We start from the raw sequence: 15,215 nt of genomic DNA on the forward strand, positions 1-15,215 counted from the left end.
CTAACCAACATGAGACCTTAGGACTAGGGGCTGTCACTGCTCTTTTTTTACCACTATTCTAGAATTATCAGTTTGATATATAAAAAAGGATGATAGCAAAGGAACAAAGAGAATAAATGACAAGGCTAAAAAGTTAATCTTTCCATATCCCATGTTCACACATCAGAAGACTTAATACTGTTAAGATGTTCCTGCTACTCAAAGTCATCTACAGATTCAGTACAATCCCTACCAAAATCCCAATGACATTCTTTGCAGAAATAGAAACATCTGTCCTTAAATTCATATGGATATCCTGAATAGCCAAAACAATCTTGAAAAAGAAAAAGTTGGAGGTTTCATACTTTCTTATATCAAAATATATCACAAAGCTGAAGTAACCAAAACAGTGTGGTGCTGGTATAAAGACAGACATATAGGAGGAAGGGGAACCCTCTTGCACTGTTGGTGGGAATGTGAACTGGTACGGCCACTCTGGAAAACTGTGTGGAGGTTCCTCAAAGAATTAAAAATAGAGCTGCCCTACGACCCAGCAATTGCACTACTGGGTATTTACCACAAAGATACAGATGCAGTGAAATCCGGGACACCTGCACCCCAATGTTTATAGCAACAATGTTCACAATAGCCAAACTGTGGAAGGAGCTGTGATGTCCATCAACAGATGAATGGATCAAGAAGATGTGATATATATATTCAGCCATTAGAAAGGACGAATACCCACCATTTGCTTTGACATGGATGGAACTGGAGGGTATTATGCTGAGTGAAGTAAGTCAATCAGAGAAGGACAATCATTATATGGTTTCACTCATATGGGGAATATAAGAAATAGTGAAAGGGGAAAGGAGGGAAAATGAGTGGGAAAAATTAGAGAGGGAAACGAACAAGGGTTTGTGGAAGGCAAGGTAGATGGGGGGATAGGGTGACTGGGTGATGGGCACTGAAGAGGACATTTGATGGGATGAGCACTGGGTGCTATACTATATGTTGGCAAATTGAACTTCAATAAGATATTATATATATATATATATTTGACCATATATATTAGGGCTTATTTCTGGGCTCTCTATTCTAGTGGTTTATATGTCTGTCTTTATATATATATTATATATACTAGAACCACCAGCTACTCACGTGGACCCACACAGAGCCCTGGTGGAAGTGGTTTCTAGTGGTTTATATGTGGTTCTAGTGGTTTATATATATTATATGTTATATATATTATATATATTATATATATTTATATGTGGTTCTAGTGGTTTATATATTATGTATATTATATATTATATATCATATATCATATATATCATATATATATTATATATATATAAAGACAGACATATAAACCACTAGAATAGAGAGCCCAGAAATAAGCCCTAATATATATGGTCAAATGATTTTCAACAAAGATGCCAAGACCGGGACGCCTGGGGGGCTCAGCGGTTAAGCATCTGCCTTCATCTCAGGGAGTTATCCTGGAGTTCTGGGATCGAGTCCCACATCGGGCTCCCTGCATGGAGCCTGCTTCTCCCTCTGCCTATGTCTCTGCCTCTCTCTGTGTCTCTCATGAATAAATAAAATCTTAAAAAAAAAAAAAGATGCCAAGACCATTCAGTGGGAGGACAATCCTTTCAATAAATGGTGTTGGGAAAGGTCAATATTCACATGCAAAAAAAATGAAATGAAGTTGGACCCCTACCTTACACTGATGTACAAAAATTGACTCAAACCAGATTAAATAGCAAAGTACGAGAACAGAAACTATAAAACTTCTAGAAGAAAATATTTGCAAATCATGTATCTGATGAGAGGTTAATATCCACAATATACAAAGAACTCCTACAACCTAACAACAAAAAAACAAAAAAAAAAATCACACCATATACAAAAATAAGCTTAAAATGGATTAAAGACTCAAATGTAAGACCTGAAACCAAAAAATTCCTAGATGAAACCTTAGGCAGTAAGCTCTTTGACATTGGTCTTAGCAATATTTGCTTGGATATGTCTCCCCAGACAAGGACAACAAAAGCAAAAATAAATAAATGGAAGTATATCGAAGTGAAAAGCTTTTGCACAACAAAGGAAATCATCAACAAAATGAAAAAGCAATCTACTGAATGAGAGAAGATATAGCATTTGCAAATGCTATATCCCATAGCCCCCTATGGGATAACATCCAAAATATATATTAAAAAACTCATACAACTCAATATCAAGCAAAAAATCTTATTAAAAATGAGCACCCAAAAAAGGGCTTAAAGAGACATTTTTCCAGAGAAGATATACAGATGGACAGCAAGCACCTGAAAAGACACCTAAGGTTACTAATAATGAAGAAAATGCAAATCAAGACCACAGTGAGCTCTCATCTCACACTTACCACAATGAATATTATCAAAAAGACAAGAAGCAAGTGTTGGCAAGGATGCCAAGAAAAGGGAACCCTGTGCACTGTTAATGGGAATGTAAACCGATGTAAACACAATGGAAAATGGTTCCTCTAAAAAGTTAAAAATAGAAGTACCATATGATCCAGCAATTTTATTTCTGGATATTTATCCAAAGAAAACAAAAGTGCTATTTAAAAAGACATACATACTTCTGTGTTCACTGCAGTATTATTTACAGTAGCCAACATATGGAAGCAATCTAACTGTCCATCAGCAGATAAGTGGATAAAGAATATGTGGTATATATACACAATGGAATATTACTCCACATAAAAAAAGAATGAAATCTTGCCATTTGTGACAACAGAGATAGACTAGAGGGTATTATACAAAGTAAAATTAGTCAGAGAAAGACAAATACTGTATGATTTCACTTATATGTGGAATCTAAAAAGCAAATTAAACAAAACAAAACAGACTCCTAGAAACAGAACAAACTGATGGTTGCTGGTGGGAAAGGGTTGGGGATGGATGAGATAGGTGAAGGGGATTAAGAGGCACAATCTTTCAGTTGTAAAATAAATAAGACATAGGGATATAATGAATAGCATAGGGAGTACAGTCAATAATATTGTAAAACTTTTGTATGGTAACTAGACTCATAGTGATCACTATACACCTGAAACTAATATAATATTGTATGCCATTATAAAAAGATTGTAAATAAAAAAAACTAATAAAAAACAGCAGCAAAAATCAAGTAATCTAATTTAAAATGGCTAAATGAGTTGAATTAGATATTTCTCCAAAGATGACATACAAATGGCCATCAAGCATATGAAAAGATGCTCAATATCACAAATCATCAGGGAAATGTAAATGAAAGCCACAATGAAATACCACCTCACATCCATTAAGATGGCGACTTTCCAAAAAACCTCAGAAAATAATAAGTATTGGTAAGGATGCAGAAAAGTTGAAACTCTTGTGCAGTCCTAGTAAGACTGTAAAATGGTACAACCAACCATGAAAAAATACTATGAAGGTTCTTCAAAAAAATAAAAATAGAATTACCATATGATCCAGCAATCCCACTTCTGGATATACATACAGAAGAATTGAAGACAAGGTTTTAGAGAGGTATTTGCACACCTATGTTCACAGCAGCATTATTTAGGTACTCATATTTGTCTTGAGCAAGAGATGGAAACAACCTAAATGTCCATCGATGGAAAATAAATTAATAAAATGTCGTACATACCAAGAAATAGTATTCTGCCTTAAAAATGAAGAAAATCCTAAAACATGCTACAACATAGATGAACCTTGAAGTCATTGTGCTAAGGGAAATGAATCAGTTACAAAAAGACAAATACTGTGTGATTCTACTTAATAAGCGAGGCACTTAGAGCAGCAGTCAAATACCTAGTGACTGTAGAATGTAGAATGGTGGTTGCCAGGGACTGGAGGGGAGTTAGTGTTTAGTAGGCACAGAATTTCAGTTTTGCAAAACAAAAAGAGTTCTGGAGATGGATGGTGGTAACTGGTTGCACAACTCTGTGAATGTACTTAGTAACCCTTAAGAATGTTAAGATGGTAAATTTTATGTAACATGTATTTTATAGTAATTAAAAAGAAAAACCTATTTACATTCTCTTCCCAGAGTCCTTCGTCATGTTCTATCTTCTAATTTATTTCCTTTCCTCTCTCTCCTCCTTCAAAAACAAACCAAAAAAAAAAAAAAAAGCAAATAAAAAACAACAACAAAACCCCACAATATTCCATCTCTCTTGTTGTAATCCCAAGCTGTCAAAAATGCTGGGTCTGCATACACACACACACACACACACACTCACATACACACATGCACAGTTTCCTTTCTGGGACTATCAATTTAAACAATCTGTCATTTCACAATAAAAGAAGTGGACCTTTCCTGGTAAAATATCCAGCCCACAAGTCTAAAGAACCAGTCTCAGGAACTTAAGAAATTCAAAGTAGCCAAATCCAAGAAGAGAAATGGCTATGAGCAGCTCTCTACTTTAACCTTTTTTAAAGTTGATCATCTTTTAGGTGACAAATGAACATAGCAGATTAATTCATGTCTACCCTGAAACACCATTTTTAAAACTTAGGTATAATTTACAAAGTTAAGGGTATTTTGGAAGAAGGCTGTAATTGCAGACTTGTGGGATTTTGCAAGTCTCCATCCAGTTCTCACACAATTGAGACAACATCCTCTGACTGCAATTTCTGGCTAAACACCTGGCCTTCCACTCCCACCCCTTCCCATTCTCTCTTTTCCAGCAGAAGCCTGGCCAATAGAGAGACAGGCAGACCACATGACATCTGATAATTGAGTAGAGCCATGCCTACCACCATAGGGCTTGGGAACTCCTTTATCCAACCCACCAGACAAATAAGGCCCTCTGGAGTGTATCACTATCATTTCAAGCATGGTTAGGGCATCCAGTCAGGGCCATGGGTGGCGTCCAGGTAGGTTGATAGAATACCATGACCTGATCCTAGGGCACTTTGGCATTCATTCTCTGAGAGCTATCAACCTGAAACGAATTTCCTATTTAAAATTTTCCTAACCAAAGGACAATGACAAAGCTAAAGAAACTCTCCCCCCATGCCTAACAATTCAGTTGCATGCTCTCTTTCATAAAATCATTTTCAATAGCCTCCTCTCACCCCCACTTTCATGCACACATTGTCAGTCCAAATGCCACCAGGAGACAGTAGCAGCTTCCCTACAGCCTAAACAAAGGTTCTTTCATATCTCTGCTTTATGGGTCTTTTAGTAGTGAAAATGGCCTGGAAGAAAATTAGCATCCAATTGGGCCACTGCTTTCCATTAATAGGAAAAGAAGACTCATTTTATCTCACCAGAAATGCTGGCAAAGCAGACCGCTGCTATGGGAGCAATCCCCACTCCTGGAACTGCCTCCTCCACAGATCTCACTTTGTTAATTACAAAGGCTTTCAGAGACACTGCAGTAAACAATGAGCAGCAGCCCTGCACTATCAGTTAGCTCCTCACATGGAATAGCTAACTCTCTAGAAGGGGGACCATTTTCCCCAGTGATATTGCCAGGATGGTTCTATTCCAGGGGTGTCCAAGGCACAGCCCTGAGCTCACTGGCCTTAACTATATCCTAAGACCCACTTAGCAACAGAGAAGCAGCAATCCCTAAAAAGTAATGCAAAGAAGCAAAGCTAAAAAAACAGCAGAGAATTAAAATGAAATACTAAACATACCTGATTAACAAAAAAGAAGGCAGCAGTAGAACAACAGAAGAGCAAAAGAACAAAAAACAGATGAGATAAAAAAAAAAAACACAGATGAGATCAACAGAAAACTGATAAACAGCAGACCTGAATTCAAGCACATTCATAATTACATTAAATGTAAATGAAATAAATATTCCATCAAAAGACAGATATTGGCAAATAGATTGCATAAAAGACAAGAACCAACTATGTGCTCTTTACAAGAGATACACTAATCATACAAATACAAAAGGGTTGATAGTAAAGGATGGAAAAAGATATGCTGTGTAAACAATAAGCATAAGAAAGTTGGAGTAGCTATAGTAATCTCAGACAAAACAATTACTAAAAGGCATGCCACTGGACATAAAGAAAGACATTTCATAATGATAAAAGAATGCATGCATTAGGAAGATATAATAACCATAAATATGTACATGCCTAGTAATAGTGCTACAAAAATACATGAATCAAAACTTGCCAAAAATAAAGGGATAATAGACAAATTCACAGTCATAGATGGAGACTTCAAGCCTCTCCTCAGTAATTCACAGAAGTACTAATAGAAATGCTGAGTGAAGTAAGTCAATTGGAGAAGGACAAACATATGGTCTCATTCATTTGGGGAATATAAATAATAGTGAAAGGGAATATAAGGGAAGGGAGAAAAAATGTGTGGGAAATATCAGAAAGGGAGACAGAACATAAAGACTCCTAACTCTGGGAAATGAACTAGGGGTGGTGGAAGGGGAGGAGGGCGGGGGGTGGGGGTGAATGGGTGACGGGCATGGGGGGGGCACTTGACAGGATGAGCACTGGGTGTTATTCTGTATGTTGGTAAATTGAACACCAATAAAAAAATAAATTTATTTTAAAAAAGATATGCAATTATATATTTTATTTACATTAGCAAACCTTATATTTAACATAGCATTTTTTATATTGTTAGACATTTACCAATGTTGAATATTTTTGTATCTTTTGGCCAATTATTGAATGGGTTAAACAATATGAAATTGCCATTTTTGTTCTGTATCAAGGATTTAATTTGTGCAAAATATAAATGCTCTTTAATACTTACCCTTTCAAAAAAAAAAGAAATAGTAAAAGGACAAGATATCTAAATGACACAATCAACCACCTTAACTTAACTGACCATTTACAGAATATCATACCAAACAACTGCAGAACCTGTGTTCTTTCAAGTGCGTGTGAAACATTCCCCATGGTAGAACCATAAAATAAATTTCTCCTTATTTTAAAAGATTGAGATCTTACAGAGTATATTCTCTACAACTGAATTAAATTAGAAATCATTAACAATAAGACAACTAGAAAAATATAAAATATTTGGAAACTAAAAAACACACTTCTAAATAACACATGGGACAAACAAGAAATCACAAGAAGTAAGGAATATGTTTAACCAACAGGGAGCAAAAATACAACCTATCAACATCTGTAGTATGAAGCTTTAGCAATGCATGGTGGAAATTTATAGCTTTATACAATTGCACAAGAAAAGAAAAAAATCTAAAACAACTATTTAAGTTTCTACCTTAAGAACCTAGAAATAGAAGAGCAAATTAAACTCAAAGTAAATTGAAGGATGAAATTAATAAAGACTTTGAAACCTTTACATATTGCTGGCAAGAATGTAATAAAGTGCAGTCATTTTGGAAAAGTTTGGCAATTTCTTACAAAACTCATTCAAATTCACCAGGATAAAAGCAAAAATGACACATGGGCAAAGATGGAAACACACAATTCACAAACTAAAACAAAAAAGCCCAACTAATCCAGAAATTAAGGAAATGTAAATATTTTTAACTCTATAAATTACAAAGTTACTCATATGCTTAGCAAATGACACAGCAATTCCACTCCTAGGTATTTATCCAAGGGAAAGCAAACATATATCCACAAAAAAGACTTTTATACAGAAATTTTCATAACAACTTTATTCATAATATCAAAAATTAGAAACAGGTGATGGGAAAACAAATTGTGGTATACTCATACAAAGGAATAAAACTCAACAACAAAAAAGGGAAAAACAAGAGCATAGATGTATCTCAAAACATGCTAAGAGGAAGAAGCCAGACATGAAAGTATGGTATCATACCTACCATATGAGTCCATTATATGAAATCCTAGAAAAGGCAAGACTAGCCTAGAGTGACAGAAAGCAAATCAATATTTGAGAGTGGGACTTGCCCACTCTAATGCCAAGAGGCACTGGGAAAACTTTAGGGTGTCTGGAATGTTCTGAAATGTTGACTTTGGTGGTTTCTAACACATAGTTATATATGTGATCAAAATAAGAGATCTCTTATTATTCTGCCAATTAATTATTCAACATATTTCTAAAGGACTAAAGCAGTAAATATGTTAAGCTAGAAACTCTAGGACAACATATAAGAGAATGCTTATCAAAATATGGAACTTTCTTTTTAATTTATTTATGATAGTCACACAGAGAGAGAGAGAGAGGCAGAGACACAGGCAGAGGGAGAAGCAGGCTCCATGCACCGGGAGCCCGACGTGGGATTGGATCCCGGGTCTCCAGGACCGCGCCCTGGGACAAAGGCAGGCGCTAAACCGCTGCGCCACCCAGGGATCACCAATATGGAACTTTCTAAGTTGAAAAATAAAATTGGGGATCCCTGGGTGGCGCAGCGGTTTGGCGCCTGCCTTTGGCCCAGGGCGCGATCCTGGAGACCCGGGATCGGATCCCACGTCGGGCTCCCGGTGCGTGGAGCCTGCTTCTCCCTCTGCCTGTGTCTCTGCCCCCCTCTCTCTCACTGTGTGCCTATCATAAATAAATTAAAAAAAAAATTTAAAAATAAAAAAAAAAGAAAAAGAAAATTGTATGTCTGAATAGTCAACTAAAAATTACAAAAAGTTAATATTTTCATTATACAAAGAAGGGACGCCTGGGTAGCTCAGCGGTTGAGCGTCTGTCTTCAGCTCAGGGTGTGATCCCAGAGTTCTGGGATAGAGTCCCACATCAGGCTCCCTGCATGGAGCCTGCTTCTCCCTCTGCCTATGTCTCTGCCTCTCTCTCTCTCACTGTGTGCCTATCATAAATAAATAAAAAATAAATAAATAAAAAATAAAAACAGTTGTAAAGACTATGTATACACAACTAAAATGGACTCTGCCAGCAATTGTGTTGGGGAATTGGGACTATGGATGAGTCTGTCTTTCTCTACATATTTGAACTCTGATGTAATCATAAGTCTTTTAGGAGTAGTTGTTAAAACCTTGGGATAGGGGACCCCTGGGTGGTGCAGCGGTTTGGCGCCTGCCTTTGGCCCAGGGCGCGATCCTGGAGACCTGGGATCGAATCCCACGTCGGGCTCTCGGTGCATGGAGCCTGCTTCTCCCTCTGCCTGTGTCTCTGCCTCTCTCTCTCTCTCTCTCTCTCTCTCTCTCTCTCTCTCTGTGACTATCATAAATAAATAAAAGAAAAAAAAACAACCTTGGGATAGATGAGTGCAGGGCAAACACTTACTCAGCATTGTCGGTATCTGTATTATTTTTGTCCTTCCCATGAGCGGTGGCCATGAACACGCAGTTGATGATGACGGTGCAGATGATGAACATGCTGAACAATGTGATCGCTGTCCGTTAAGGCTGGTACGCTACAGGGCGGCACATGTCATCAGTCATAGTGAAGGCTGTGGGCATACCTCCAGGTCTCCTTTTCTGTAGGTGCACCTGTCTGCTAACTGTGAGTGTTGGCAAAGAACAAATCATAGCTGTGCCCTCCCCTGAAGAACAGTCCTCAGCTGAATAGCAGCCTCCTCACATGGAGGGCTACAACCCTCTTCCTCATGTCTGACTGCCTGAGACTTAGAAAAAGTTGCCCCCTTGGTTCTGGGTTGGGAGTAGGGGTAGCTCTGTGACATAATTAATGCTCCAGAGTTCCCAGTGGGCTCGAGCTGACATAGGATTAGCTGAGACACTGCCCTTACTAGCCTCTTCTTTCTGCTCCATCCTGCTTCCCTCTTTCCTTCTTCAGAGAGCATTCAACTAAATCATTTAAATAAGAATCCCTATCTCAGGCTCTCCTAAGGAATCCGAACTGAATGGTTATTCCTCCCATGCACCCAGTACTTCAATATGTCTAGCAGTCTATGTCTTCCTCACCTTCCCCAGTCTAAAAATGCCCAGTGTCTCCACTACCTGCTGGATACATCAGGAATGCTCATTGTCTTTATTCTTTAAGACTGACGTTGCAAACTCAAAGTCTTAAGAGTTTGAGGAGTCATTTAAATAGGTGAAATGGGCATATGCTGGGACAAAGGGAGGTTGAGATGTGTTGAAGCAGAGCTTGCATGGCCCCTCTAAAAGAGGCGGTGTCCTCACTACATTGACGTTTGCCAGGTAGGAATGCAAATCTAGTCTTGATAGAGGTTCCACCTTCAAAAGATGCTGGAAATCTAGACTTTTAACATTATACAGTGTTTCCATAAAGTTTTAAACACTGTATAGGTCCAACACAACACATTTAGCAGCTAAATACAGAGCACAGATTAACAGTCTGCAACCTTTGTTTGGGTCTCAACTTAAGTGTTCCTTTCTCCAAGAAGTCATCCTTGATGTCTCCAAAGCACAACTACCATTCCCAAACTGCCCACTTAACTAAAGAAATCACCTGCCTTTTGGGCCAATCTCCTTCTAAGGCCACAGGATCCTAGAGCAGGGCCAAGTCTTATTCACACACAGCACTACCATAGCTCCTGCCATGCAGCAGTAGGCATTCAACAAGTATTTGTTCCAAGAATGAGCTACTTCCACTCAACAAGTATGTGAACAATCTAGGGCTCTTGCACTTTCCACATGACATGGACTTAGGAAAAGATGCAATGAAAAGATATGAATGGACTGAGATTTTGATGGCTAAACTTCGGATTGGATTGAAAGGCCCAAGAATGAACAAGGCACGCTTGGCACTGAAGCGGTAGATTGTTCTCTTTTTATTCAACACCATAAATGTCTGCAAAAACAAACAAACACAACAAGAATTACATTCAGTGACAAAACAATATTTATGAGTTCATTTAGAGAAAATTCAGAAGAACCGCAGATTGAGGTGTGGCTTAGTTTTTTATGATAATGACAGTTTATAATCAAGTGCTGTCATTCTGAAGCCCAAGGTACTTTTTAGCCAGCCTACACTTTGACTCTGGACATCATCAGATCTACCATGTGGCCTGGGTCTTACTCAGAGTCCCAAGATAGGTACTGGGCTGTGGACTGTTCACCCAGTGGGATACTTTGGAGGTCCAGAAATGGAACATCCAGGCCCAGCAGATAAGCAAGAATAGAGACTAGTAACTGGGGCAAACAAAATCCTTCATAATATACTCCATGGTATGTATTTCTGAAGTAGACTAGAAGGGAACTTGAAAAGATGGAAGTAGTATTGAACATTGACATTCAGCAAATTATTTTAAATTATCTTGATTACAAATGAAAACTTCCTAACAAATCATAGCATAGTCAGGGACTTAGAGAGTTCACATTGTTGTTCACGTTGTATCTATCTCAATTCTACATGAGATAGTCTAACGATAAGTTCTAACCTTGAGGATCATCAACATAAAAGTCATCAAGTTTCCCATGAAACTTGATCTCCCATTCTCCTCACAGACATACAGGCAAGTATGCCTGTGGTTCCCAACTGGTAGAAGAGGCCCTAAAAAAGACATCTGGAAATGCATGTGAGTATTTTTGATTGTCACAATTTTGATTGCCTGTCACAAGGCCCTACTGATTAGATAGGTTTAGTGATGCCAAACATAGGACAGACCTGCTAAATGTTACACTGCCCCATCCAAAATGCCCACTGGGCTCCGTTGAAGAATACCATACCTGTGCTCATTTCTTCCTAGTATGTCTCCCTGGGCTTTGGGAATGAAACAGCCCCTGGACAACAATCCATCACCCACAGGCTTTTAACATCAACTCCCAGATCTCCTTCCTTCCATTCAACTGTAATCTGGCTATCCCTTTACATGTCCCTAACGCTATTAATTACAAAAGCCTTCACAGAATGAGGGTCATTCCTGTTTCCCCATGTCTCTGCTCCTTTAAGATTTGCAAAAGTACTACTTGACATGTAATCCAGTATGTTCTTATACAGAAAAGACAGGCCTTGTCATCCAGGCCCAATACAGCAGAATGAATGCTGCCTTGGCTGGGGTACGAGAACTTCAGCCACTGCCAGCCATCAAACATCCTTTGTTGAGTTGCTGGAACTTACTTGTCTGCTGGCCATCTGGCTGCAGGAAAAAATGGAGTAGGATATTTTCTGTTGCCTCTATAACAAAAGGAAATGGGCCACAGAGTTCTTTGAAAGCTATGAGCTCAGGAGCCAGAGACTCATTTTAGGGATTCCAGGCACTTCCTTTGGATATAAAGACAATTTTAGAGCAGAGAGCAAACCTCTCCTTGAGGTGGGTCACCCTAGATTAATAGGTGGCATGATAGGGCTCTGCCTCTGTACCCCTTGATGTTTTATTAATGCTATCTCTGACTGCTTTAAATATTTCATCTAATGGTGTATTTAACTATACTCACCAGGGTTTTAATTATTAAAATGAGAGGCACCAACTCCTTTTGTCTGCTGAGATATCTCTACCCTGTTTTTTGTAGCTCTTCAAAATGGAAATTTCTGAAGATAGAAAGTGGCCTTAGATGAAGAAAGAGCCCTTGGGCATGAGTCCCAACTCCATCCCTTATTAGTTGTTTGGCCTGGCATAATCCACCTCCCCATCTAGTCTTTGGATTCCTTATCTGCGAGGTGGAGAGCTAACTACCACATATACCTCACATGACTACTGCGAGTACCAGGCACATGGAAGTCATTGGTGTGAAGAACTCTAAAATCATATCTTCTGACATAAAAGGGGAGCCCAAGATGAGAAGAGATGATTCTAGAACAGAACCTATCTTCCCAGGACTATCTGCACCACAACAAGCTGCTGTCTGCTCCAGCCTTGAGGCAGAAGACCTCCAGCAGTCAACTCACACTTAACAACTCTGCCTCCAAGAAGGCCCTGGGATTCTGGGGCATAAGGAGAAGAAGAAATATTGGAGTGTTTTTGTTCCTTCATCTCTCATCCCCTTTCTTGAATTTCCCCCTCACATCTCTCTTTCCTCTATACACAGAGGTCCCATTTGGTCTGGTAATTCTAGGTCTGGTCTGTCCCAGGTGCAAGGACATACCAGGCAACATTTTTCTGGAGAGATCAATTTCATATAGTTGCCAGCAGAAAATGGTCTCAGTATCTCATATTTCTAGGACTTCTCCCCAAACTTCCTTCTTCTCTGAACTCAGACAGGTGAGGTTGGTTTTCTATTCTCTGGGGTATCACACAGTGAGATGATGATGGCAAGGTCTTCTGAGCTTCTCTTGAAAGGGGAGGACTGTCCTCACTGCCCCAGTCTTTCAAATAGCCATCAGAGGAGCCCTTTTAAGGAACTTTTACTAGAATTTCCCTGTAAGAACTACATTCAGGTTTAACACCAAGCCTATCACATATTGGCATGGGATTTACATAAAATCTCCATATGCCCAGTTGATTACCATATTCTTAGCTTCATTTATTGAATTTCTATTATGTATCATGTTGGCGTATGGCTCAGGCCTCCAAAAATCTCATTTAATAGCCCAACAAGCCTATAGTTACTTGAGAGGTTTTCCAAGGAAAACTCTTATAAAACTCTTATAAAGTGCTTCCATATCATGTCCATTTTACAGATCAGAAAAATGAGGATTGGTGAAGTAACTTATCCAAAGTCAAAAAGCCAGTCACTTAAATGACCTACACCCAATTTTTCTATTGGTCCAGTCCTCTTTCTTGACATCATTTGTTTTCTCTGTTTCCCTTCCTGCTGCTCCTAGTCCTCCTCTTTTTTTGCCAAGACATACATTACAGAGAGAAAATGAGGACAGAAAGAGGTTTTTAGTACTATGAAGGCAATGACAAGTGGTGATAGCAAAGGAGAAGAACAGACATCTCTACAAACCCCCCAGATCCGTGTTTGGAAATTCTTGTAATAGTTATTGTAACTGCATGGCTAGAACACCCCAGTCCCCCCTTCAACTACCTTATGATTTCTGTAGAATGGGTCCAAGTCTTCCAGGGGCCTTGCTATCAGCTCATGGGGAATATCACCATAGAGCTTGGGCAACTTCCTGGAGACCTTTAGGTCAAGCTGAGGCCGAGGCTGGGGTTCTGCTGTTGTCTTGTCTTTGCACCTCTTTTTCTCCTTTTGGATGGCAATCCTCTTCTCAATTGTAGCCAGAGTATCAGAAGTGAAGGGACGGAAATTCCGTTCATCTGGAAAGATCACTGGGTAGCATCTGTCATCCATTGTCATCCTCAAGACAGAGATAAACAGCAGATCCTCAGAGATCCCTGGAAGGCAAAAATCACACAGCCTGCCCTGGAATACCACTCTCCAAGGATAATGTCATGAGAGGCTATAAGAATTAAGTGAAGTGAGGTGGCTTGGGAGCTCATTGGCTGTGGAGCAGTTCCAATGGACCTGTGGAGAAGGATACAGTAGGATTTGGGGCATTGGGAAGACCAAAGCAGACCATCATTTCTGGAGGACCTGGGTGTAAGTGGTAAGTTCAGAACAATGGGCAGAAAAAGCCCAGTCTCTAAAACTGAGACCCAAGCATTGACCAAGACAGTAAGACTGAACCTACCTAACTACTGAAATGGAGCCTGCAAATGGTGGGCAAATGGCTACAGTGTGAACAGAAGCAGAAAGAATAGGGTATTGAGTGGGACATAGCTATGGGTTGCAAAATCAAAACCATAAGTGCATGCATCTTATCACTGTTTGGTCAGCAAATATCTTAAAAGGTGATGGAATGGAAACAAAAAGGTCATCAACATAGGCACAAACTCTTACACTAACACCCATGATTCTATGCCAACTCTTTTACTTCTGAGATCCCTCACTTCTGGTAGAAGTGAGACCCCAAGAAAGCAGAAAGGTTTTGCCAAAGCTAACAGGGTCACTCTGCTGCAGGATAATAGTTGTACTGGCCCCTATCCCTGACAGCCCTTTCTATAAGGACTTTTTTCTATAGCCTCAAGTCTAAAAGTAGGTTCTGAGAAAATGCAGTAATGCTCAGGTTAAATGCCCTTACTCCCCATGCCAATGCCAAGCATCTTCTTCCTTTCCTATTTACCTGAATGTCAATCTAATATAGATTTCCAAGGCACTCCAGAGAATTACAATGGGTAATCCAACATAGCATTGGTTTATTCATTCAGCAACCAGTGTCTGCTAGGTGTCTGTTTGGAACAGTGCTAGGCACTAACAGAGAAGAAACACTGGTCCCTCCTCCTGGTCCTACAAGTTATGCTGCCCTGAGGTAGTAGAGTGGAGAAGACAAATAAAAGATAGTATATTACAACAAGAGTAAGACAGATGCTAATGTAGGGATAAGTAGATGGTGCTATGTCTGTGCATGGGATGGGTGTCTAACCGATCTTTGGGAATCAAGGA

At 39.3% G+C, this 15,215-nt stretch overlaps 1 protein-coding gene across 1 annotated transcript in view; it reads right to left on the bottom strand.

The window, feature by feature from the left end:
* SCN11A (sodium voltage-gated channel alpha subunit 11) overlaps positions 1-14,063 on the bottom strand; it is an 83,802-nt gene extending 69,739 nt beyond the window's left edge. The window contains exons 1-3 of the mRNA XM_055321283.1: positions 13,797-14,063; positions 10,559-10,677; positions 9,190-9,291 (exon numbers count right to left, since the gene is read on the bottom strand). Of these exons, the coding sequence (XP_055177258.1) occupies positions 9,190-9,291; positions 10,559-10,677; positions 13,797-14,063 (488 nt within the window). The remainder of the gene's footprint in view (positions 1-9,189; positions 9,292-10,558; positions 10,678-13,796) is intronic.
* Between the last annotated feature and the right edge of the window lie 1,152 nt (positions 14,064-15,215).

This window comes from Nyctereutes procyonoides, unplaced genomic scaffold (genome assembly GCF_905146905.1).
Source record: "Nyctereutes procyonoides isolate TBG_1078 unplaced genomic scaffold, NYPRO_anot_genome, whole genome shotgun sequence".
Lineage (NCBI taxonomy): Eukaryota > Metazoa > Chordata > Mammalia > Carnivora > Canidae > Nyctereutes > Nyctereutes procyonoides.